The 27,929-nt window shown below is 39.9% G+C and overlaps 1 protein-coding gene across 1 annotated transcript in view; it reads right to left on the bottom strand.

Moving 5' to 3' along the window:
* Positions 1-26,395, bottom strand: part of WDR26 (WD repeat domain 26) — a 45,827-nt gene extending 19,432 nt beyond the window's left edge. The window contains exons 1-7 of the mRNA XM_061625070.1: positions 25,575-26,395; positions 23,676-23,775; positions 23,432-23,488; positions 7,251-7,387; positions 2,412-2,509; positions 1,636-1,792; positions 343-481 (exon numbers count right to left, since the gene is read on the bottom strand). Of these exons, the coding sequence (XP_061481054.1) occupies positions 343-481; positions 1,636-1,792; positions 2,412-2,509; positions 7,251-7,387; positions 23,432-23,488; positions 23,676-23,775; positions 25,575-25,933 (1,047 nt within the window). The 5' untranslated portion in view covers positions 25,934-26,395. The remainder of the gene's footprint in view (positions 1-342; positions 482-1,635; positions 1,793-2,411; positions 2,510-7,250; positions 7,388-23,431; positions 23,489-23,675; positions 23,776-25,574) is intronic.
* Positions 26,396-27,929: the final 1,534 nt, after the last annotated feature.

The following is a 27,929-nucleotide window of genomic DNA, read 5'->3' as shown; positions in this document are numbered from 1 at the left end:
AACACATCTACCCAGGATGATTGGCCAGTCTCATCTGGGTGAAAACTCCTTCCCAACCGTTCTAAGACTTTTAAGATTTCCACAGACTGACTAAGGCAGATATCTCCCATTCTAAACAGGCTTTGTTTCCAATATTACTCTCTCCATGAAATTAAATCAGAGTATTGCTCAAACAATTGACAAGAACCTAGCTTGACACACAAAATGGGTGCAAGCAGAAATACACCAAGGCATTTTGGAAATATAGTAGTACAATAAAAATTAAAGGTTAATGACTTAGAAGTGATTGTCTAATTTTATGCTTTATCGAGAATATTCTTTCAGATAGGATTACACACTTACTGGATCAACCTGCCATATAATAACAGTTGTATCCTTAGATCCTGTTGCTAGTTTAGTGCCATCATTGGAGAATTTACAGAACCACACTTCATTACAGTGTTCTGTAAGTATCTGCTGTGTGTAACATGGGAACTGTTTCCTAAAAATACAAACATAGAAACTGTTACATAGCAAAATCAGAGTCATTTTTCTTGATCTAGTACATATCCAAATCAAGCATGGAGAGTAGGGATTTACAAATGTGCTATATGAAACTTCTTGTCTCTGCAAAACAATTTTTTTTCAAGCTGTCATACTGGCTCCCTTTTGCATATTAAGACTATGCCAAATATCAGCCAGAATCAAAATAATGGTGCAACTAGTTCCATACACTCAAGGAGCTTTTCAAGTTGTGTTGCTTGAATGGCAGCCTCCAATGCTGCAAGCAAGGCACATTGGTTCCAAAACTGAGACTTTCAAAAGCAATTTGTAATATGGTGCGAGGGCCTACTGTTCCCACCTTGACCCCACCCAAACACATCTACATACGTAAAAGATATCTTTGGCTCATGAAAACAAAAAGACAAACAGGGCCCCAATCCTGACCAGAGATCTGAATAATAATTAGTACTAGTCACTCAAGATTTTATTGTGATTTTTAGGAAGTGAGGGAAGAGATTCTTAAAATGTAAGAACCAGAGATGTCAGGAACAAACAACAAATTCTAAGTTATCACCATGCATTCTGATATTTGAACCTATTATTGAAATCCTGCACACAGCTAGTCTGCTCAGATCTCACCAAATTCAATGGGATTTAACAATAGCTGTGTAGAATTTCAGTCCAGGCTCAACCTTCTGAAATCCTGTACATACTTGCCTGGAAGTAAGCCCTGTTGAACTCAGTCAGGCTTACCTCTGAATAAGTAAGTATAGAATTGCATTATTAGTATTAAGATCAAAACCACAAGCAATCAGTTCTGCAACTAGAAAAACTATCAAGAGATTTTAAACTGTTTGGAATATTATTAAAGCCTTACACAGATAACTCCTGTATCAAGACTGTTTCTCTTCATCTTGTTTCTAAGTTGACAATTCAAGCACTTTCACAACAAATGCTTCCAAATATTCCCATGAATTGTAAAAATGCAACATTTTTAGTAAGCCAGCTGCCTAAGAATTTTTTTCCCTAAAGGCTATTCACTCAGATAAATAAATATATACAATCCTTCATAACAGAGAAAGATTTGTTTAAAGGAATTTTGTTGCATTAGAAGATACTACTATTGTTCTTAAAATGAAGTGGTTCTCTTACCTACTGCAAACATGGTCTATGAGCAGTGATACAGAATCTAGATTATTATCTAGTTTGGTATTGTGATAGAGGCACCGGTCCCGTTGTAGCTCCACAGCCTGACGCAGTAAATTCTGCAGACGCCTTGGGGGAAGCATCACTGATGGTGGCAGGTAAGCTTCAATAAATTAAGAGTATTTCTTAATACTACAATTGGGCCATCTTTAAGAAAACGAATATAAGACATCTAATGTTCTCATATTGCACAATATTAGATCTAATTTAAGCTAACAATTACCAATTATTTTGGGACAATAATAAAATCCTCACACTTTCCTTAACTCAACCTTTGCTGTAACAAAGAAGCACAAAATTATTATAATGCCTAGTTACTACAAATTGTATCAGTTCCTTAAGCCCAGCAAACACAGTGCCATGGCCTTTTATTAAGTTTAAGTGATATAGAAGCAAAACAAAGCAGCAGATAATATATATTTTGTTTTTATGAGGCACTTAAGTCACTATTATTCAGAATTACGCTGTCCTAATTACAACTAACAATCCTTAAACCTTTCTGAATTTTTCCCTCCAATCCAGCCTTTCCTAACCTGGTACTCTTCATATGTTTTGGACTAAAACTCTAATAAACCCCAGCCAGCAGAGTCTGCTGGAGCTGATGCAAATTGCAACTTAACACACATGCCCAACACCAGGGAAGGCTGCTTTAGAGTGAAATCTACTAGAGAAACAGGTAAGCAGACATTGTATGACTACTGGAAACTCAAGATTTTTCTTACTCTGGAGCTTGTCCAAAAGTTTAGATCTGGAAGTTGTTCCTTTCCCTTCCCATTCTGCTTTTGCACGCAGGTCTTCTGCATGACTACACATCAGATATCTGTTTGTATATTGAAGAGAAACACATGGATTACATATTTTAGAACAAGACATTCTCCAACTGCAACAGCATTTGAATCAGAACAGCACATTTACTCATCTCTGGCACAAGGAAAGGAGATAAAGTTAATAGAGGAGCTATTAATACCAGACTCTTTGGTATTAATACCAGACCGTCGTTTAGATAGTTTGGTAGACAGTGCTGGGGAGGAGTCAGTGGTCGTGGTGCATGTTGGCACCAACGACATGGGGAAATGCAGCCGTGAGGTCCTGGAAGCAAAATTTAGGTTGCTAGGTAGGATGCTGAAAGCCAGGACCTCCAAGGTGGCTTTCTCTGAAATGCTACCGGTTCCACGCGCAGGACCAGCCAGACAGGCCCAGCTTTGCACTCTCAATGCGTGGATGAGACGATGGTGTCGGGTGGAAGGGTTTAGATTTGTTAGGCACTGGGGAACATTTTGGGACAAGCCGGGCCTGTACAAAAGGGACGGGCTCCACTTGAACCAGAATGGAACCAGACTGCTGGCACTTAAAATTAAAAAGGTAGCAGAGCAGCTTTTAAACTGACTGAGGGGGAAAACCCGACAGGAGCTGAGAAAGGTCCGGTTCGGAATAAACCTCCCCCATGGGATAAAAACCAAAGAAATGATGAAATTTTAAAAGGGGTAGGCCTAAAAGTAGGCATTGTGAGAGCAGGGGCACAGGATATAAATTCAGAAGAGCAAAATTACCACAGGCCAAACCACAAGTGCCAAAGACACTTGAAGAGAGACACTGCTTACAAGTGCCTGTACGCTAATGCTAGGAGCCTCCGAACCAAGATGGGAGAACTGGAGTGCTTGGTCTTAGAGGAGAGCATTGATATAGTGAGCATAACGGAGACCTGGTGGAATGGAGAAAACCAGTGGGATACGGTTATCCCTGGATATAAACTATATCGGAAGGACAGGGAAGGACGTATTGGTGGAGGAGTCGCTCTATACGTGAAAGAAGGCATTGAATCCAGCAAGCTCGAAACCTCAAAAGAGGCAGACTCCTCCACAGAATCATTGTGGGTGGTGATACCATGCCCAAGGAGGGACTTAATTCTGGGAACGACCTATCGTCCCCCTGATCAAAATGCTCAGGGAGACCTTGAGATGAGATATGAAATTGAGGAAGCACCAAACTAGGAAATGTGGTAGTAATGGGTGACTTCAACTACCCGGACATAGACTGGCCGCATATGCGTTCCAGTCATGACAAAGAAGCAAAGTTTCTAGATATTCTAAATGACTATTCCCTAGACCAGTTGGTCATGGAACCGACCAGAGGGACGGCAACCCTGGACTTAATCCTCAGTGGGGACCGGGACCTGGTGCGAGATGTAAGTGTTGTTGAACCGATTGGGAGCAGTGACCACAGTGCTATTAAATTAAACATACATGTAACTGGCCAATTGCCAAGAAAATCCAACATGGTCACATTTGACTTCAAAAGAGGAAACTTCACAAAAATGAGGGGATTGGTAAAAAGAAAGCTGAAAAACAAAGTCCAGAGGGTCACATCACTCGAAAAGGCTTGGAAGTTGTTTAAAAACACTCTATTAGAAGCTCAACTGGAGTGCATACCGCAGATCAAAAAAGGTACCGCCAGGGCTAAGAAGAAGCCAGCATGGTTAACGAGCAAAGTCAAGGAAGCTCTTAGAGGCAAAAAGTCTTCCTTCAGAAAATGGAAGTCTTGTCCGAATGAAGAAAATAAAAAAGAACACAAACTCTGGCAAAAGAAATGCAAGAAGACAATAAGGGATGCTAAAAAAGAATTTGAGGAGCACATTGCTAAGAACATAAAAACCAACAACAAAAAATTCTATAAATACATTCAAAGCAGGAGACCATCTAGGGAGGCGATTGGACCCTTGGATGATAAGGGAGTCAAAGGTGTACTAAAGAACGATAAGGAGATTGCAGAGAAGCTAAATGAATTCTTTGCATCTGTCTTCACAGTGGAAGATATAGGGCAGATCCCTGAACCTGAACTAACATTTGCAGGAAGGGATTCTGAGGAACTGAGACAAATAGTGGTAACGAGAGAGGAAGTTCTAGGCTTAATGGACAATATAAAAACTGACAAATCACCAGGCCCGGATGGCATCCACCCGAGAGTTCTCAAAGAACTCAAATGTGAAATTGCTGATCTGCTAACTAAAATATGTAACTTGTCCCTTGGGTCCTCCTCCGTGCCTGAGGACTGGAAAGTGGCAAATGTAACGCCAATCTTCAAAAAGGGATCCAGAGGGGATCCCGGAAATTACAGGCCAGTTAGCTTAACTTCTGTCCCTGGAAAACTGGTAGAAAGTATTATTAAAGCTAGATTAACTAAGCACATAGAAGAACAAGCCTTGCTGAAGCAGAGCCAGCATGGCTTCTGCAAGGGAAAGTCCTGTCTCAGTAACCTATTAGAATTCTTTGAGAGTGTCAACAAGCATATAGATAGAGGTGATCCAGTGGACATAGTGTACTTAGACTTTCAAAAAGCGTTTGACAAGGTACCTCACCAAAGGCTTCTGAGGAAGCTTAGCAGTCATGGAATAAGAGGAGAGGTCCTCTTGTGGATAAGGAATTGGTTAAGAAGCAGAAAGCAGAGAGTAGGAATAAATGGACAGTTCTCCCAATGGAGGGCTGTAGAAAGTGGAGTCCCTCAAGGATCGGTATTGGGACCTGTACTTTTCAACTTGTTCATTAATGACCTAGAATTAGGAGTGAGCAGTGAAGTGGCCAAGTTTGCTGACGACACTAAATTGTTCAGGGTTGTTAAAACAAAAAGGGATTGTGAAGAGCTCCAAAAAGATCTCTCCAAACTGAGTGAATGGGCGGAAAAATGGCAAATGCAATTCAATATAAACAAGTGTAAAATTATGCATATTGGAGCAAAAAAATCTTAATTTCACATATACGCTCATGGGGTCTGAACTGGCGGTGACTGACCAGGAGAGAGACCTCGGGGTTGTAGTGGACAGCACGATGAAAATGTCGACCCAGTGTGCGGCAGCTGTGAAAAAGGCAAATTCCATGCTAGCGATAATTAGGAAAGGTATTGAAAATAAAACAGCCGATATCATAATGCCGTTGTATAAATCTATGGTGCGGCCGCATTTGGAATACTGTGTACAGTACTGGTCGCCTCATCTCAAAAAGGATATTCTAGAGTTGGAAAAGGTTCAGAAGAGGGCAACCAGAATGATCAAGGGGATGGAGCGACTCCCTTACGAGGAAAGGTTGCAGCATTTGGGGCTTTTTAGTTTAGAGAAAAGGCGGGTCAGAGGAGACATGATAGAAGTGTATAAAATTATGCATGGCATTGAGAAAGTGGATAGAGAAAAGTTCTTCTCCCTCTCTCATAATACTAGAACTCGTGGACATTCAAAGAAGCTGAATGTTGGAAGATTCAGGACAGTCAAAAGGAAGTACTTCTTTACTCAGCGCATAGTTAAACTATGGAATTTGCTCCCACAAGATGCAGTAATGGCCACCAGCTTGGACGGCTTTAAAAGAAGATTAGACAAATTCATGGAGGACAGGGCTATCAATGGCTACTAGCCGTGATGGCTGTGCTGTGCCACCCTAGTCAGAGGCAGCATGCTTCTGAAAACCAGTTGCCGGAAGCCTCAGGAGGGGTGAGTGTTCTTGTACTCGGGTCCTGCTTGCGGGCTTCTCCCAGGCACCTGGTTGGCCACTGTGAGAACAGGATGCTGGACTAGATGGGCCACTGGCCTGATCCAGCAGGCTCTTCTTATGTTCTTATGTTTAGACTCTGTGTTGATAGCTTTCCTGTGTTAAATCTGTATGGCTTCAAACTTCTTTCTCTGTTTAATAAAGCTCAAATACATTCATTTTTCAGGAACATAGCATGAATAATTAAAGATGTGGCTCATGTATGGAATTGGTGGGGAGTAAACAGAGCCAGGAGAATGCAAGGGCATGATATTGAAGCTATTTTTATAAAGTGTTTGACATTAGTTCCCTTATACAGATCAATGAAAAAATCACACAGAATGCAAATTCTAACTGATCAGCAACTGATCAGTTTAGATGTCTCTGTGCCCTGATATACATTTTTTTCTTGACTCTACTTGGCAAATGAGAAGATAAGAGGATAGGAGCACATTACAAACTCAGAACATTAACAATTAAGTAAACATTTCCAGTTCATTTAATAAAAACATTAATATCATAAATTTAAAACTAATGTGACAACTCTGAAAGAAGGAACCTAAGGTTTATGACTGTCCTCCTTCTATAATAGGATTTTCTCTGATGCATTTTTACTTTCACAAAGACCAGCAGAACCTGCAATAAAATCCTGTAGTGCTGAGTACTCCTGTTCACGATTCCTGACATGCTATCCCCCCAGTTTTCTGTTTCTTTAATCTCAAGTCAGTTAGCATTCTGTGAATACTGGGTAAATATCTTTATGCTGCCCCAAACCTGAGTTTCCCCCTCAACCTGTGAATACCTTCTTGTCTGTGGTTGATGCTATTTTGGCTACATAAGGATTCACACTTGGACAATGAGTTCGCTATTGAAGTATATAGGATAGTGTAGTCATTCGCTTTCCTGCAAGCCTCTGCTTCAGAAGTCCCTAGAAAATGCTAGCACTGACAGCATGATCCTATGTATTTCTATTCAAAATTAAATCTCATTTCATTCAATGGAATTTACTCTCAGGTAAGCAAGTATAGGATTGCAGCCTAAAGCACTTACCCACTGAGGATGTGAATGCGCTCTGTGTTGTACTTCAGTGGTGTCAACTCACAACGCAGAACTTGAAGTGCCTCCAGAACCTTACCATCCTCCAGATACTCTAGATATTTTTGCTGCAGCAGCAAAAACTTCATCCTCTGACATGACAGAAAGCAGCAGGTCAGGTGGGGAGAAAAGGCTGACTGAAAGTTCAGAAAACATTTGAGCCTAAACAAAAGAGTGAACACCAATCCACTTTGCCTTTTAGAAATAGAAATGTGCTTGTTCTCATGACAAAGGAACATTTTGAACAGCCTTTTAGTACTGTCAAGACACACTGGTTCACACTTATCAGAAGTCTTCCAAGTGCAAGACTACACACTTGCAGGATGGAAACCCCAAATTATCTTCTCAATCTTCCTCCAGTTTCCTATACTGAGTGACCATATCCAATATCAACAAGCTGTTAAGCTAGGGATGGGAATCCTCCCTCAACCAACCATTATCATTTCAAAGTAGTATTCCAGGTATTAGATTTATACAGAACATGTAGGACCTTCAAATGTATTATATGTAAAAGGAGACACTGTAATGTGACAAACCAAGACACAGAACTAGCTTAACCTGAAGTATATACTGCGGCATAATCACAGGAAAGATCACATGCTTATTTTTATGATGTTCTAACTTAAAAAGGAAATTAATTTTTCAACTTTTTAACAAAACAACGCAGAATTTAACTAGAAAGCCAAGTATTTGCTAATGTTCTTTTAGTTCACAAAGCCACCAATTGCATCCTACTAATAACTAATTATTTTAAAAATGAGATAATTACCAGTGTTCATTTCAAAGCTGCAAGAATCACAATGCCACCAGATTATAGACATTTGCGTATTTGACGAAAGCTAACTATTGTCCTTTCTTGGTGGCACAAAAACTATGCTCATTTGCCTTGCCACTCCCACAGTGTTTACAGTGTAGCTCTTGATGATGAAATAACAGAACTTTATGTAAGAGTTTGTTAAGTTGCTGAATCAGTAAAAAGAAACAGGTGTTGCATTACATACTTTGTACTGTGATAACATCATGACACATGGACCCATTAAAAACAAAACATATCACAACTGTTTGCTTTATGTCTTTTGTGCATCATAGTACGCTTAGGAAAATTACACATGACTCCTTCTGCTCACAGACCAGCTGGCAACCCAGGAAATGCCATTTTTGCTGATACAATTTTTTCCTGCAGCTTCCAGAACAGATTTTTGGAGAGTCCTGACAAATAATAATAAAAAACCCTCCCATTTCATACATAGGATCATTCTGTGAGGACAGTTCTGCATATGGGATTCACAGATCCAACCCACTATCAGCGGCAAATTACTTATTTGAATTTGTGGGGCTATAATTTTAACACTAATTTCTTTCCCACACAAGGACTTAAAGAAACTGGCTTTAAAATGTGCAAATGAGATTGTGTTCTCCCCCACCCCAAGAAATGTCAATACATGCGTATCAGGAGTGGGGAATCTTTTTTAACCCAAGGACCACGTCCCCTTCTGAGCAGCCTTCCAGAGGCCTGATACCAGTGGTGGGTAGAGGCAGAGGGAAAAGTGAGCAGTACCATGAATACAAGTTTTACTGTTGAGCAGTAGGCTAGTTTCTACCCCCCATCTATATTCTTCACTGAGGCAAGAAAGAATCATTATCAGAGTTCAAAGGCACATTCTAGGCACACAAACACACCCAATGAGGGTGTGAAGTAAGACCAGTGAGGGGTATGATCTGAGGAAAGTTCCAAGAGCCAGAAAAGCCTAGAGAACTGTATTTGGTTTCTGTGGCTGACATTCCCCATCCAGATGTACTGTATAGCACAAAGCAAGGGTGAGGAGCTCCCCCACCCCAGCAGTTCACTTTGACAGGTGAGCTGGGCTGATGGGACACAGCATAACTTCCAAATAGAGCTAAACCCCAGCACCTCTCATTTATCTCACTGAGATCTTCTAATGGGTTTCATGGTTCCCCATGTTCTTGAGATTCGGCTGACCTCCACAGGGACTGAGCCTTCCATGTGGCAGGCCCTGCCCTGTGGAACTCCCTATCAACAGAGGTGTGGCAGGAACCATCCCTCCTTTCTTTCAGGCATCTCTTGAAAATTGAACTTTTTAGATAGGCCTTTTAACATGATTTTTTTTCTTCAAACCAATACAGTATTTGTTGATGCTTTTATTACTGTTTTTAATGATATTTTAATTGGTTTTTAATTTTATAATGTTTTTGCATATTGTAAGCTGCATTGATGTACTTTTATTAAAGTGTAGCTTATAAATACTTTTATAAAGAAATTTACAAGTTGAACCATGTCATGTGGCATATGTTCTTCAATGTATAGGTATTTAGGCAAATACATATACACCACCATTGCCAAAAATCAAACCAAATATATCACACCTTTAAAATGAAAGGGATCATCTGCTTCTGACCGAATGAATTTAAACCACCACTACCATACAGACTCTCAAACAACAAACCACTTCTTCTTCACCTAAAACTGAAATTCTTTCAGCAATATGGACAAAAAGAAGGGTATACTCTGAACCAGGGTCCATAGCATTATATCCTATTTCAATGCCATGGCTCAATCTCTCCAGCCTCCATATATCTGGTATCAAGGAGATTATCTTCCAGGGCTTTTTTTGGGGGGGGGGTATGTGTGATAATCAGACAGGTTTGAGACCTCATTTTAGAATATTAACTGAAAACAGTTCAACAGCTGCACCAGAAAATCAGGCATTAAAGAGCATGCTGCAAATCAGCAAGTTGCTTTCCCCCACTGAGAAATCATAGTCAGGCTTGTTGTACACAAAGGGGAGGGGGGAGACAGAATGAACATGTATCTCCCCATATCTTACCCCTTACTATCTTTTCATAATATTAAAGTAATTTTGCAAGACACTGTTTCTGCCTCCACAAAGTCAAAGTCAATCCAAGTGGATATCCTTTTCCTCTAAGACACTCAGTTAAATGTGTAATGTTTAATTTTTGCACACCCCTACCAGTTTAAAAAATATGGCACAAGAAGAACAATATTCTCTGCATTGCTGTTACTTTGTCATTGGTTGCTCTGTGGTTTTATTTTAAATTGTACATTGTTTTGATAGTAATATTTTTATAACCCACCCTGGGGCCATTTGGTGAATGTACAAATAATAAAATAAAGAAAGGGAAGGAAATGTCACTATTAAAGCAAGTACAAGGTAAAGAGGAGGAACATGCAACTATTGCAGAGACACGTACAAATGATCTCATTCATCAAGGTGGGAATGGGGGCTCGGATCAGCAGCACAAGACAAGGGAGCAAGGTCCAGATGCCAGGATGAGTCAAGGTCTAATTTTCCACTCCAACTCAGACAGGGGATGGTCTGATGAGTGGGGCACAAAATGATACAGGCTAATAATCAGCCCATAAGCTGCTAGGTTTCTAACCATAAAGCATGAGCTGGGAGAACACAGACAAATTAAGGGCAGGCTGGATAAAAAAAAATTAAAGGAAAAGAATTAAAATAACTGATATTAAGTTTTCATTGTAACAGTGTTAAGAATTTACACATCCATAATCACTTAAAATTAAATCCATAAACCTCTTGTGTGGAAGAGAACAAATAAAAAATAAAACTGACTTCTGATGTCAAGATTATAAATTTAACACAAAAGGTCATATACAGTATATTTTATCATTGTACAACTACAAATATTTTTAGATTAATGAGGGGTGAAACACTTAATGTATAAATTAGCAAGGGAGATTAACAGATTAAAAATCAATTTTGATAAACTACAAAAAATGCCCTGGTCAGCATTTTTTAAAAATGTGATTTTTATGTTGTATTTTAAATTGTTTTGACCTGTCCAAGTAACTTAGGGTGAAGGGTTGGTACTAAATAATCGTTGTCATACTACTACTACTATTTACTACTACTACTACTACTAATAATAATTTGAAATACAAATCCTTATAAAAACTACAGATATCAAGTGTCACCTTAATTCACGGAATGGAAGGGGGGGGTTTCCCCAGAATGACAAAAGAAAAACGTAGGTAGGAAAATACCAAAAGTTTAATGAGGAGCGTGTATTTTTAAAAAGATCTTGTAAAAAGCCTAACGTGTTTCGGCTAACAATATACAGCCTTCATCAGGGGCAATTACTGAATGGCTGGATACATACAGTGGTTTTAGACAAAAATGCTTTTAGGAGGGTGTTGGTGATGACACCCACTCTTTTGTTGCTGCTTGCACCTTAATTCACACCTGGATGAGAACAGCAATGACTCTCAGAAAATGTCTGCTGCATTACATGTGTGCATAGTCTAAAAACATCTGCTGTAAAACTATTGCTTTTCTCATGAGCCAGTTAGGGCAGATTTAATTAATTTATCAATGAATTATCATCTAGCAAAAATCTTGGATAATTTACTTGCTATCACACAGAAAAAAACATTGCATTACCTAGCTACCAGCAACACTTGTTTCAGAAAATTCTAGGCACTTCATCTTCAGTTTCAGTCAAGTGTTCCTGCTTAGTATCCTTACATATGTAGAGAGAGCTTCAATTTCACAATTGCTCTTCTGTCTTTAAATAGCTCTGGCCAGTGTACACTAGCTTCCAATAAATTTCCAGGACTAAATTGAAGTGCTGATTTCAACCTACAAAGCCTTCCAAGGTGAACCTTTAGCCCTCCAGATATTGCTGAAACTACAACTCCCATCATCCCTGGCCACTGACTATGCTTACTAGGGCTGACAGAGTTGTAGTTCAGCAGCATCTGCAAGGCCAAAAGTTCCCCTCTCCTACCTTAGGGAATGACTCCTTGAATATGAGCTACCTAGACCATGAGGTCATCTTCAGAGGTTCTGAGTGCCACCTCCAGCGGAAGTTCAGAGACAACAAGGGAGAGAGATTTTTCAGCAAGAGACAAACATTAACATTTTCTTCTAGGCATTTGATTGTTAACATTAGCCACTGCTTTTTGGGGGGAGGGATTCTTTAGCTCATGTTGGAGATAGGTGGGTTTTGAACACTGTATTGAGAATATTTGTATGATAACTTGAAGTGTTTTAGTGTATTGCATTTTAAATAAGGAACCAGTTTGGTGCAGTAGTTAAGAGTGTCGGGACCTGAGAGACCAGGTTTCAAATTGCTGCTAGGCCATGAAGCTCACAGGATGACCTTGGGCCAGTCACTGTATCTCAGACTAGCCTCTCACAAGATTGTTGTGAGGATAAAATGCAGATGGGGAGAACCATGTTTGTATACCACCTTGAGCTCCTTAGAGGAAAGGTGGGATATAAATGTACTAAATAATGATTTATGTAATTATACAGCCACAAGAGTGTCTGTATACTAGTCAGCATGGATTTCTCGCATTCAACAATGTTAAATTGAAAATACCTCCCATGCCATTCTGATGCTTCCTATAAGCTCATTTCAAAACAAAACCTTACAAAATTTGATAGAAGCGCTTGCTTAACAACCATCTAAATTTTCATGGCAATATACAAAACAGTCAGAGAGAATTGAGAGTTTGAAGTGTAAAAAGGCACACACACAAAAACCAGACCCCTTTTGGACTTTTTTCTGTCAAGAGTTCTCATAATTTGTTGAAATTAATTAAAAATCAGCTATGTTCACAGAGTACCTGTAATCCTATTACTGACCTTGCCCCATACTGACCTTCATATTCTGCAGTTTAAAAGTTACAAGAATGCCTGACTGATTTTTAATTAATTGAATTGAATCGCATTGAACTCAATGATAAGGTCCGGCATGCTCAGTAAGAACCAACTGTCAGTGTTCTAAAAGCCAGACTCACAGCTACTGGGCTTGCCTGATCAGGGAGCTACACCCACACCAGACTTTTATTTCACTTGAGACAGTAATGGCTTCCCCTAAAGAATCCTGGGAAGTGGTGTTTGTGAAGGGTGCTGAGAGTAGACTCCTATTCCCCTGATAGAGCTCCAGTGGTGAGCGGTTTAACAGTCAGCCATGCTGATTGAAGCTCTGTGAGGGAAACAGGGCATCTAGAGCTACCCAATTTCCCTGCTTTTTAAAGTTTGATAGAAATATCTGTTGGCTATATGTATTTTCTTAACCTGCAAGGTTTTTTGCTTATTGATGAATTTTTATATCTGAATCGTATCATTTCTTTTTCTTCCTGAGACTTTTTGTGTAAAGTCATGAATAAATGATATAAAAATAAATAATATTTCTGTAATCAAAGAGTCATGGCACCTATGCAAATACAAGTTTTGAATTAGTATGATAGTATTGTGGTAGTATGAATGGCTTTAGTTACAAACTGATATATTATCTGCTAAAGGAAGCAATTTGTGTGTGTTAGCTTAGGAAATATATGACTGAATTTATTTAACAAAATTTATATACTGTTCGATTGTAAAAAACTTCTAAACAGTTTGCAAAATTAGGAAACAGAAGCTCAATTTAATTATATAAATTAAAATTTGTCAACTCTGACTCATGGGAACGCCTTGCATGGCTACATTCCAGAGAGGCAGCAGCCTGAGTCATCACACAACTCAGTCTACAGCTCCCGACCTCTACCCGATTCGAGTGAGTCAAAGAGCGTTTGGGTCTGGTTCTTCAAACGGAAGTGATGCAGGGGTCTCCCCCTCCCTCACCTCCTTTAAATGAGGGAAGGAGCTCTGTCATTCACCTCAGAATAGTCAAGCATCTCCTGCTCAAAATTAAATATCCTTGAGATCCAATGTCGTAAAACCACAGACATACATGTGCTTGAGTATATTCAGGACTGATTATTTAGAACTGATTACTACAGTATTTCTCAAATCTGCTTACTACAAGCCTTCCTCAATCTTCCTTCATTGAAGATTATCTAGATTCTCACTACTATTACACTTCTACCTGGTTTATTATTTTAATGCAACTTTACTTCCAAGTCTTTATTTTCCATAAAATATCTTCACTAGGGCTGAAGAACCTACGGCTTTCTGTGTTGTTGGACTACAGCTCCCATCATACTTATCCACTGGTCAGTCAGTTGGGGCTGATCAGGAGAGTCCAACAACACCTGGAGGGCCACAGGTTTCACTATGCCTGATTTATTTATTTGTATAGCTTATATACAACTTATTATTATTATGGTTTATTTCTATGCTGCCTTTCAGCCAAAAGGCCCTCAAGGGAGCTCACAAAAAATAAACACAAATATAGAAATACTTATCAATAAAAACAGTATAATTTACAAAAATTAAATAACAAGGTAATAACAGTATTAAAAAGCAACAATAACAACTTTCAATGAAAATACAATAACAAAATCTTGGTTCACACAAATTACAACAATGAAATCACAAGCAAAAAGTAAATACATATTAATATGCACTAAAAATCCAATAAAAAAGATGTGAAGCAAATGAAGGGCCAACAGGTTTCATTTTGCATAAAGCTGAATTCACTGTTGCATAGCTTTTCTGTTTTTTAGGTTGAAGGGCTGTTCTACACTCCCCAATTTAAGAATGTATTTGAGTGGAATATACATATGGATCTTTCATGAAGGATTTACACCAGGCAAAATGGATTCCTGCATGCTCCTGATGATTGTTCCTAAAAAATCTCACTCTGGATTCTTCATTCTAAGATTAACTGAAACAAAGTCTTACTCAGAAACTAAACCAAAGCTGCTGTCCCACTTGTGCCAAAGAAACCTCTGCTTGCGCAATAGAATTTGCAGCCCTCTAAGCATTCACGAAATCTGCTTAAGAGGATTGGAGGAAGGGTCCCGTAGTGTGAGCCGAATGCTGCTTGCACAACATTGAATACAACCCCAAGTCCCTTCCCACAAACAGAATATTACTTCAAAATCAGCTACTGTACAAGACACTCAGCCAGCTAATAAAAGAAGAAAGTGGCCTCTAACTCCTTAAAAAAAAAACTCAGGGGCACAGCCCAAAGAAACCAAGTCTAATACAAGAGACAAGGACTAAGCCAACAAAAAGCTCCAACAACCTTGTTGCAAGATGTTTTCTGAAACTGCTGCTAGCATAGCCGTTAGAAGACAACTTAACAGGAAGGTGATCACCCCAATCCTGAAGTAATTATTAAAATTATAAGTCATCTAGAGGCTTTTCTGTAGGCGACTCATAAAACACAGCGAATAGTATTTTTTTTTAATTGATACGTCTCAAGCATTTATGTATTTTATGCAGGGAGCTGCTGCCAAACAAAATGCACCATAATCACACGTTTTAAAACATGCTTCAAGACACAAATGACACGTTTTCACACATCTTACTGGGTTATGTGCTAAAATGCAAGTTAAAATAATACATAGAAAATTCCTCCATTAAAAAATAAGACTCCTATCTGCTGCAGAACTGCAACAAATATCCCACAGCCAAAATGAAAATGGTGAACATTTCTCCCTTCGCAAATTACAACTTTGACCCCTAAAACCACTTCAGCCTTTGATTAGTTACATGATGAAGTATAAAATCAAAGCTGACATGACTGAAAAGTAAGCAGGGACAACCTAGTGTCCTTTAGCCCACACCTCTGTACCAAGATATTAACTAACCTTCTAGAATAGGGGTAGCCAATGTGGTGCCTGCCAGGCATTGTTAGACACCATCAGCCCCAGTCAGCATGGCCACTGGTTGGGGAAGATGGGAGCTGTTGGTAAGGGTACTATGTTGGTCCTCCAGATGTTACCTCTGTTCTAGAATAAGGAATTTAAAAACACAAGCCTGTCCTTTGAAATCAAGACAAAACGTCGCTCATCAAAAGCTCCACCTCCAAATAGGAAATAATTACAGAACTGGCACTATTACAGGTGTCACATAATACTCATTTGTAAGAAATCGTTCTTTTAATTTAATAGAACCTACACTTTGGAACTCCCTGCCTATTGACATTAGTCAGGCACCTTTACTGTATTCTTTTTGGAACTTGCTTTCTGTTTAGGCAAGCCTATTCAGACACACAGATGTTGATGTGTTTTATATTTCTTTGAGTTTACTGGTGTTTTAATTGTTTTTAAATGTTCAAACACTTGCTTTTAACTGTTTTCATTGACAATTTTAATGTTTCCCATAAACTGTTTAGAGGTTTTCTTACAATCAAGTGATATATACATTTTGTTAAGTACAAATAAAATAAATAACTGATAACCTCATGAACATTTTAGCAATGAAAACACACAGACCAGGCCCTCAAATAAAAAAAAACTGGAGGAAGTGGAAGCAGCTAATAATATTCCCATTTCAAAATCTGATGGCAGGAAGAGTAATTATGTGAGAGTACATCCCTCCCTAAAATCCCTTATAATTATAGCCATGCATCTATGAAGTAAAAAAACTTTAATATGCTACTGCAATTGGAGGAACACCCATTACAGAACCTCTCTCATGACCTAGTCACCATTCACAACAAGCAGGATTGTCATCACTAAGAACTTGTGCCTGCCCCAACAACCTCCCTTCTAGTGAAGTTCAATTCACACTCAAAGAACTACAGCTACAGAATATACAAAACTACCACTACAATAACACACAAATGAGTGAGTGGTCCAGGAGAAAATTAGACAAAGGACTTTAATATTGACTTGGGACTTGTTTCCTGCATCTCTCAAACTTGTTATACCTCTGAATACACTTAGCACTCAGCTTACAGGCTGTTCAGTATTGAGACTGATTACAAGTTTATTAATTTTTATACATAGTAAAAATATGTACAGTAGAACAAAGCATAACGTCTTCGAGAAGAAGGTATAGACTTTATCTGAAACATTATTAATGGTGAACTGGAAGAGAATAGGATGTTATCAATATACAGTGGTGAGAAAAAGTTCATGAACCCCTTAAAATTGTCACACATTTCCAACCTAAAATGTTAATAAACCTTAATGTAACCCCATAATCCTAGACAAAGAACAATAGGTAACCTGATTACACAAATGACACACAAACATGATGCGTTTTCAACATTTATGCACCCACAAGTGATTCAACAGTCTGTATCCATGTGTGAAAAAGTATGTGAACCTTTATATTCAGTACCTGGTGGCACCCCCTTGATCAGCAATGACTTCCAAGTAAGCATTTCCTCTAACTATTGGTCAGTCTCACATCAGTTTCAAGGAATTTTGGCCCATTCCTCCTCACAGAACTGCTCCAACTCAGTGACATTTGAACAGCTTGCTTCAGGTCCTGCCACATCTTGATGGGTTTTAGGCCATTCCAAAACATGGAATTTCTTTGTCTGCAGTCATTCTCTGGTAGATCTTCTTGTACGTTTAGGATCATTGTCGTTTTCAGTTCTGCGTCAGCTCTCGGACCAATGGCCTGACATTCTCCTCTAGAATCTTCTGCAGTATTCATGATTGTGTCAATGATGGCAAACCATCCAGATCCTGAGGCAGCAAAGCAGCCCCAAACCATCACATTCCTACCACCATGCTTGACGGTTGGGATGAGGTTATTTTGTTTGAACTGAGTGTTTGTTTTTCATCAAACATAACGTTTCTCAGTGAGGCCAAAAAGTTTTACCTTTGACTCATCTGTCCAGAGAACATTGTTCCAGAAGTCTTGGGGATCACCTATATGATCTTTAGTGAACTTCAGACAGGCAGCAATGTTCTTTTAAGAGAGTAGTGGTTTCCCCCTGGCTATCCTCCCATGAACATCGTTCTTGTTCAGTCTTCTCCCAATTGTTGAGCAATGAACACTCACATTAGCCAAGGCACGAGTGGCCTGCAGATCCTTGGATGTTACTCTGGGGTTCACTGTGACTTCCTGGATGATGTGCCAGTTTGTTCTTGGGAGAGGTTTGTCCTGGCAGAGTGATTATGGTCTTGAACCTTCTCCATTTGTAGACTGTCTGACAGTGGATTGGTGGAGCCCCAAATCCTTAGAAATGGTTTTGTAACCCTTTCTAGCCTGACGAGCAGCAATAACTGCTTTTCTGAGATCCTCAGAGATGTCTTTTGATTGTGGCCTGACACGTTTCCACAAAATCGTATGGTGAAGACCAAACTTCCACAAAATCGCATGGTGATCCTTTCATAGGGCGGGGCCTACGAAACTCACCCCTGCAAACCTACCTAATTACTTAAGCACCCGATTCTAATTATTCCTTTTAACTGAGCTGATGCAACCAGGGGATAATTTTCTTTTGCACCTAACCTGACTCTTATGTTCTCATTGTTTGCCTAATTTACACATCATTTCATTTCACAAGACACAGAACTAGTGAAGATAAACCCTATTGGATGTTTAGAAAAGGACTAGTTTTGAATTATGAAGGCTCATGGTAAAACTATGGAATTTCCGTAATTATCATTAGGGTTCACAAACTTTTTCTCGCCACTATAGTATCAGTAACATCTTTATATAACAAGGGGATGCTTCCTATTTTGTTACTGCCATCCAACTGATAGCCTTGGATCCAAGAAGCCTCAATGAATTCAGATCAGGCATGATCTCATTCAGTGGCTTTAGGCAAGCAGCAGTTCCCCCATGGTAAAACCAAAGATAGTAGCAATCAACCTCAGGGGCATATTTGTTAAGTGATATACAACACTTAGGTTTTGAACACAAATGTGTATTTTAGTTATTTTCTAAAATGACATATCCCGAGTCCAAGTCATACTCAGAGTAGATCCACTGAAATCAATGGACTTAGTCCCACAGATTTCATTGGTCTACTTCAAGTATGATGTACTTGGATTCAACTCTCATTTTCCAACTGCAATACACCAATTTAAAATACAATATTACAATAACCATTCAACAAAACCGAACCAGTTAATAGAAATGTTTCAGTTAATCATCTGTACCAGTACAGAAGGGGACATGGCACTATATAAGTTAGTATTTCCAAGAAGGAACCATGATCATTTTAGCTGATTAATTCAAGATCATTGATCCATATACTGCCCTGTCTGCAGCCTTGCCTTTTAGATTCATTTGTGGAACAAGTAGTCATTTAGCCAATCCAAACAGGCATATGGGAAGTGTTACCAATTTTTCTCGAGTCCCTACCAATCCACCATTCAGCTTGGGTATGAAATAAGCACTTCACTTAGAGATCAAGAGGAGAAATAGAATCCCATCAATCTACTTAGATCTTTTCAGTAGCTTTTGATACTATTCTAGGATGAAGGGCAGAATATAAATGTAATAAATAAACAAAAAAATCTAATCACTGTGACATAACTATGTGATTGTGCTCAACGGTTCCGTTCTCTTGAGAGACTTCACTGATGGCATTCCACCTCCCTTAGTCACTTAAGTCTACAGCCTGGATTGTTTTTAGATCATCACTGTGCTAGAATCCTAGGGTTGCTTATTCATTTTGGATTAATTACTCATCCCATCCTGAGAGTTGCCGTGGCAGCCAAGAATACTTTCATCTATTGTATCTGTTTAGGTGCCTAGAGTTCTATATACATTATTGTGATGTGTTCTACTTGGGGTCTTCTTGATTGTTCAGAATGTACAGATCACAAGCTGTCTGCCCCTTAATGGACCTGGGTCTGCAGGAACATATGACATTTGTGCTCCAACGTTATGCTGGTCTTCTAGGGTCCCAATAAATGTACCTATATGATACAAAGGGCTTCAAACATACATTTGATACATTCACACTTTACATTTTTAAGAGTGCATCTAGAAAGTGAGACATATAAAATGTATTCTAGTAACTCCTGGCAGAATTCAAGGGACTGCATTAGACATTGAAGGCTGCTATCCTATACATAATTACTTGGAGAAAGCTTCACTGAACTCAGTGGGACTTACTTCTAAGTAACCTTCCACAAGGTCAGGCTACACATCCTCTAAATAGCTTGGGCCAAAATATGGGAAAGGAAATTTCTACTCAAACTCGCATATTGACCTGAAAGGTCAACAGAGCACAAACAATACAAAAAATGTGTCATTATTAATAATCAGAAGATTTGTTTACATGTTGACTGAGTATTTTTGTGACTGACCTTATTGTAGGATTCCTTCCTTGAAGATCTACTCAGGCCTAAACATCTTTTGAAAGTATTGTGATTTTATATATGCAGTACACACATAGGCTCTGATGCTATGTTAGCTGTGGGGGTAGGGGGGAGTTAGAACATTGTAATTGGCTTATTTTCTTTTTTGGAAGTACAGTTGCATGTTTTAAACTCATCTGACTGCAGTCTTCTGCATGGAGTAGGCTACACATTAAATGAGGAAAAATACAGCTCCTAAATATTGCTTTTTAAAGAAATTTGACTATATATCTTCCTGTATTCATTCTTATTTTGGTTCACCAGGGACTATGTTGTGGGACTGTTGAAAGTAAGGCCCAGCTGGAAATCAAGCAGTGAGCAGGGGGTCGGATTTGATGGCCTTACAGGTCCCTTTCAACTCTATGATTCTACGTTTCAAATCCATAGATTCTTTCATCAACATTCTAGGTACCTAGAGTTTCTCCCCAGTTTATAAGATATGCTTCTCAATGTTATTTCAGATTTCAGTTTACTATCAGGATTCAATTGTCAAAACAAGGAAGAAAAAAATACACAAGCTGTATACAAAAGGAAAAGGGTTGATACCAGGGATGTAGTCGTCCAGGGTCTCTGGGGCTCTTAAGACACCTAACTTTTTTGGGAACAGGGTCCCTGTATCTCCAGCATCCTACAAGCCAATCAGCATGAAAGAGGAGGATGTCAGCCACTGAGAACAGCCTTCTAACATACTTTATTGTCCTTTCCTGCTGATTGGAGCCAATCAAAGTAACAGGAAGTGAGTCACACACTAACACTCTCCTCTTTCATGCTTTTTGGCTCCCAGGGATGTCTGTTGTGGATGAAGGAATTAACAAGGATCTCATTGTCAACCCCACACAAAAAAGGGGGGGCGGTGTGGCTGTGGCTAAGAAAGGACCCTGCACTTCTGAATTTGCCACTACTGGTCAGTACAATGCAAAAGCAAAATGTGTCATAATAATTTGACAATGTCCCAAACTGCAGCATTTGGTGAAGCAGGTACTTTAGCAGTTTGATCCCTGTTGCCTCCAACTAGCAGATACACAATTTTATAGTAGATTGCCCAAACTGAAATCCAAATGTAAAGACTGAGTCACATATATTTCTTTGATATCTTATTATGGACATATATATGTAAAGAGAGAGGCCTTCCATCACTTTACTTCTACATATACAGTCCCTCAACTCATATGGAATTTTTCTAAAATGAAATCCTAATAAACAAGTGCCTTTCTAATGTAGGGTCTAATGAGAAGCTAGTCATTCAGAATATAAAAGGCGAACTCTCATCTACCAGTGATAACACCATGCTTTTCCTTCTTTTTATGTTGAACTGCCTCCAACAGTATCATAGTATTTCCACAGACCTCAGTTCTGATACGATTTATGGGTAGATTTTGTTCTCAAAAATCTGAAAAGTGAGAGGGTCTTACTTTTTATATATCCATTGCACCTACATTAGTTGAGCAGAAAAATCAGGAACAGTTTTTAGTTCTTTAAATAATTTTTACATAAAAGGCAACACCAGTCTCTCTCAATTACCTCAGTACACTTTCCCAAAATTGATCTTTACATATCTGAATGCTCAAAACATTCCTTCCTCCTGCTGGGAGGAAGGGCGGGATACAAATCAAATCAAATCACATAAATAAATAAATAAAATACTCAAAAGAATGCCAATTTACACTGAACTGGTTTCATGACTTCTGTAGAAATGAAAGAGAAAATGGCATTTTATATATTCAGGGTTGTATTCAATTAAGTCTTTCTCAGAGTAGACCCACTGAAATTAATGAAGCTAAGTTAGTGATTGTTAATTTCAATGAGTCTACTCTAAGAAGGACTGGCACTGAACATCACCCTCAATGTGCATCAACTTCAGGAACTGAACTGCAATAACATTTACCTCCAGGGAGATTACATATCCCCAATTTATATTACTCATTCCTACACAACTCTTATACTTTTTATAGCATTTGTCTGTTCTGTTCTAGTATATGAGCCAGTGCTGGCTATCATATTATCAGCTGTCCACTCTTAGGGTGGCACAGACCTACTTGTTTGAGAGGAAGAGTTTGGAGATGATTAGACTTTGACCTGATTAAAAGAACAAGATACAAATACTTTCAGCCAGCAAAACAAAACATCTGTTTTCCACACTTCATTTCCTGCCTGGTAGGTGGAAGGGAAGAGAGAACAGGAAAATATCCTTTGACAACAAATAAATCAACCAGAGGAAAGCTAAGCAGGCATCAGCCAATTCCTCATTGTTTTTATAGTCACTTCTGTAGTAGTGCCATATTTTCCACTTGATTAAGAAGGGGAAAATACTGCTTTAATGACAGGGTAGCTGAATGTATGAAAAAATCAGGACTGTATCCAACTAAGTTGCACTCACAGCAGACCCACTGAAATCACTGGACTTAGGTGAGTCATGCCCATTAATTTCACGGGGTCTAATAAGATAATAACTTAATTGGATACCCCTCTCAGTACAGAAGGAAAAAGAAAGAGTTGCTAAGAAAGTAGTTCTTGGTTCCTTTAACATAATACACAGTATGTCAATTATTTGTGTGTGTGTGTATATATATATATGTGCAATAATAGTTACAATGCAGAGATTTGAACTGTAAGATCTTCACAAAGTAATCACAAGACTGACTTGTTTAAATTAAATAGAAAACTACAGGTAATGGATGACCTGTATTCTAGATAGCTATATAAAAACAAAAGCCAACTGAAGAGAAACAGTATTGCTTGCTCTCTGTCACTGTTTTTCAGTGATGTTTACTCAAATATGCCACTTCACAGAGACCTTATTTCATTCCCCAAAAGGGCATGCACAGGATGATTTCATTCAAGAACAGATTCAACAAAGTGTTTAACTGAAAGCTGTACATATTTCTAGTCTGTAAGTTAAATGACATACAAAAGATATTTGCATATCTGTGCCCACACTGCAGGATGTTCCAAAAGACACTCATAGCATTAAGCATTAGTCTTAAATATGTTTTAGGTTTTTTATTTAAATATTATCAGGTGCCAAGCATGCATATCCTAATACAAATTGGGGGAGGGGAGGTTGTTGTGTCTTACTACAACTATTCTAAACTGTATCTAAAACAGTTCAAGAGTCTCTTACCACAATTGCATGAGGAGAGTGCACTAAAGGCTTGAGTTCATTCAGGTCGTTCTCAGCCTACAAGTAGCAGTTTTTAAAAGAGAAAGAGAGAAAAAAAAAGAACCAAGGATTATGAAATGCACCACACAATCTACAAATTTGCAACCCAGACCTGTGGAAGTTTATTCAAAATTTAATCTCAGGTAACTGTGTATAGGATTGCATTTCTAGTGATAATTAGGCAGTTGCATGCCTCTTCCATTACCTTATCCCATTCTCCTTCCATGACATGATTGCGGAATTTGGTAGCAGAAGGATGTTCTAAACGACATCCTGACTCTTGCATTAGAAGATCAACAGTCTGGCTGCAGGAGAGAGGTACAGTATTTTAAAAAAAACGCTGACCAATCTTATTCTTACAATGAAGCCATCCATGTAGCCATAAGTCCAAAATATTGTTTTTAAAAAATATGTTCCACCTTAAGAAAAACAAAACTTTGAAAATATTCTAACGAACTCCAGCAAACTTGTGCCCTCAGATCCACAAGTTAGATATGGATTATAAACTTCACTCAAGTATAAAGTTATTTTTCCTCAACTATGATGATCAAGGAACAACATGGCTCCATAAAAACACATCGTTTAAAAAATTGTTCATGCAAAAACACAAACGTTGACATTAGATTATAAACTAATTAGATCAGAATTACCTATAGCTACTGGGATTAAGTAGGTGATGCACCAATCACTGTGTTATTTCCTAACACCACATTCTCTGCCTTCATGTCAGTTGTCCATTAGGTTGGGTATTTAATAAAATAATCCAGTTTATAACCTACAGTCCCCCATCCCCCATTTTATCCTATAAATAGCACATTTACTATGGTGTAGTCTATGAATAGTCACGAGTTGTTGACTGCTGCTGTAAGTTTTCCCTGGGTCAGTGGTGGGCTTATTTTGTGTACTATTAAATTAAAACCAATCCACTGCCACAGTGACACAAGCTCTCAGCATATAAGGAGTCTTAGTTTTCCTAGAACACTATATCCATATACATACACACACTCCTAATAAAGTCTCAATATTCATCTAGCTGCCATTATGTTGTACCATCATCAGGTTTGTTTTCTTAATCCCAACTGCTGATGTCCTATATTTATTTTCTTTTCACCCTCCCCCACCCCAGCTGCATGCCTATTACTCAGCTCAAAGTACTGCAGTGCTGCAAGCAACAGAAGAGTCAACACATTTGACATTATTTTTTTAAAGTAAATAGAGTATATTCAAAAAGACTGTATTACATATAGTTATAGCCAGACTACATTTTAAACATACTACCCATTTGAACACCTAGCCAAATACAGAAACTTTGCATTTAGAAGCATATTGATATGCTGGTTTATTCTTTTGATCCAACAAACTTGTTTTAGACTCTAGACAAAGAGATTTCCATAGTGTTGCATTCAAAATGCTATTTTATCTGTTCCATCTTGGATTCACCTTTACTCTCTTTGGCCTCCATACTGTCATGGTTGACAGAAGATCTACCTGTTCTCTGAATAGGAAGTTCACACTGGACTAGGCCTGAAAAAATAGGCCCCATGGTCTCACTGTCCTCACCCCTCCATTCACTGGATTTATCTCCTCCCCCACATCTTTCTCTTTGATATTAAACTGCAACAGGATAATATGTGACAAAATACTGTCCTCCCTGGGAGAAATATGGGCCAGCACAGATACACAAAAGTGCTGGCTTCTCTCCCTTGGGCATATAATGTATCCTAAAATAAACAAGATTACCATGGCTATTATTCTCATCTGCACATACCCAGATCTATTTTGTATCTTCCTCCCCACGCAATAATTTCACTTCATTTGGATTCAGTTACAATAACAGACATTAAGGAGAGAAGTGTCATCGACCCCACCCCAAGATCTAGGTCTTTCCCAAGTGCAAGCTTCACAGCAACCCAGAAGGGGAAAAAACATAAACAATAAAAAAAAGTCCAAGGCCAGACAGGGATTTTGAGGGATAGCTGAACAAAAAGGGAGGCAATCTCATCCTGCTGGATCACTTCCCCACCCAAAGAAGATTCTGCCCCCATATTGTTGAGGTGGGGTGGTCGTCCCTTGAAATTTGTCGTCCTCAGTTTGCCCCACTTACTTGAGGCCCAGCCCGTGGAGGTGCTGCCCGATGAGCCGGATCACGTCCTCATCGGACTGCGAGAGCCGCTTCTTCTTCTTCAGGGCGCTACCGCCGACACCAACGCCGCTGCCTCCCCCCATCTCGACGGCGGACCCCCCGGGGGCTGAGACCCCGTTGTTGACACTCGGCCCGCCGCCCCCGCTGCTGTTATTGGCCGACGGCAGCAACCCGTTGGCGTGAGCCAGCTGCTCCCCGACGGCGGAGCCCGAAGAGGCCTCGCCGTTTTGGGCGCTGAGGCAGCCCAGTTCCGGACCCTGCGACGACGACGGCTGTTGCTGCTGCTGCTGTTGACCCCCTCCTGCCCCGTTGGCCTGCATGGCGCTGCTGTTGCTGCTGCTGGCTCTGAGGGGGTTGGCAGCAGGGGGGGCGAGCCCGGCGGAGAGCGAGGGGGACGGGGACGAGGTGAGGCCTGCTCTGCCCGCGGAAGCCCCGGGCTCTCCTGCTCCCTCCGCCGCCGCCGCCGCCGCCGCCGGGGAGGCCCGCGCTTTCTTCCGCGGTGGCGGGGAGGCTCCGCCGGTGTCCGAGTCGGAGGAGGAGGAAGCGGAGGCCAGAGTTTCCTCGCCGAGAGCGGCCGTGGTGGGAAGCCGGGGGGGGGAGCGAGGAAGGGGAGGCAGGGGTAGGGTAGGATGGGGAAGGTGGCGGGGGGGAAGGACCGGGGGGGTCCTGTCCCTCTCCTCGAGGTCCCGCAGACAGCAGTAGCCACCGCCCGCTCTAGGGTCCTTCCAGCTAATACTGCCCGAAGCCCCCCGCCCGGCAGCCCCAGGCGCCCGGCCCACTCTTCTCCACTAGCCCGCTGGGTTTGTGGCTTCTCTGCCTAGCTGCAGCCTAATGGAGTCCGGATCGGGACGTCACAGGAAATTCCTATACTGCCCCCTACACTCATTTCCGCCGCCGCCTGGGGTAGACTTTGAGGGTGTAGAGTGCAAAGGGGCAGTCCGGGGCCAGAGGGGAGAGGGCTTCTAGCTGGACTCAACAGCACCACCCGCTGGGCGGGCACAGACCCTGATTGTGGGGGCGCCTTTGTCATCATACCTGACTGTTTGTGTGAGGCTGGCTGGCTAGTTATGATTCCACCTTGCTTATCTCATATGCCCATATACGGAAAGGCTGTAGGTATATGTAAATACACCCAGTCATTTTTACGTGCTCTTAAATGGCACACACAAACGAGAACTAATATTTTGTTGTTGGCCAACTGTTTCAGATTTATTTAGCTGAAACATTGCTCTAGTCTCCAGTTACTTTTACCAATTACTTTTTTAAAAATGAGTTAAATCCTTCCATTCTGAACAGCAAAGGTAATGTGTTAAGGTGCCACAAGACTCCTTGTTTTGGTTGTTGCAACCGACTGACATGGCTACCCATCTGGAAGTTGTTTCTTTCTAGTTTGTAAATACACCCTGTTTTATGTTAATAAAAGTATTATACACACATATTTGTAATAACAAAAAACTGGTTTACATAAAGAATTTTCAGACTAATAAAAGTCCTTTCCCCTTTTTTTGTGCCCCGACCTCAGGCTTGTGCTAGAAATTCAGTGTGCTTTCCCCACACAATAGAGTAGGAGTGGCAAGCCCTGGCTTGCTGCAGGTAGCCTTTTCCACTTAATAGAAAAATGTGGGGTTCTGGTAGTAGAGGACAGTTGTGTATAGCTTTCAAATAACAAAATGCAGGTAATGAAATATATTTCCCCCCTCATAAGATTCATGACATGACTGGGCATTGCCGCAGAGCAGGGGGTAGCCTTAGCAGTGCCTTCAGTTAAAAAAAAGACAAAATGCTGGAATATGCAATAAAAATGAAAACTATTTCAAAGGTAACAGAATGTTGTGGACATGAGGGAAGTAATAAACAGACATCACTATGGCAGCCCAGTCACTATCCAATGGTTGGTTGTGACTCTCGCAACAAAATATTCCATGCAGCGCTAACAATTATAAAAGGATGTACTGGGGCAGGACTCATATTTTTCTCAGTGACAAAATATTGTAGTTTGACTAATGGGAAAATGTGGTTCCCCCCCCCCAAAAAAAGAGATTTGCAGAAATATCCGTTGATCCATATAATCAATGAGTAACAACTGCTTATTGATTGTGCTGAAAACAGATTGTCTGGAAAGGACCCAACTATTCAAAAAAGGGGGGATTTCAAAGTAGTAGGGATGCAATTGAGCCAGCCTTTCTGTTAGACATCTTGGGCCAAAGTCATTTAAGGTATTAAAAGTCAAATTCATTGAATAATGCTAAAGAGGTAGTAGGCAACGGGATCATTGTTGTGGAATGAGAGCACCTGGTTTTACACCAGCTAAATTTT

The sequence above is a fragment of the Rhineura floridana genome, chromosome 4 (assembly GCF_030035675.1).
Source record: "Rhineura floridana isolate rRhiFlo1 chromosome 4, rRhiFlo1.hap2, whole genome shotgun sequence".
NCBI classification, from domain to species: Eukaryota; Metazoa; Chordata; class Lepidosauria; order Squamata; family Rhineuridae; genus Rhineura; species Rhineura floridana.
This window is presented reverse-complemented; position numbering and strand designations above follow the sequence as displayed.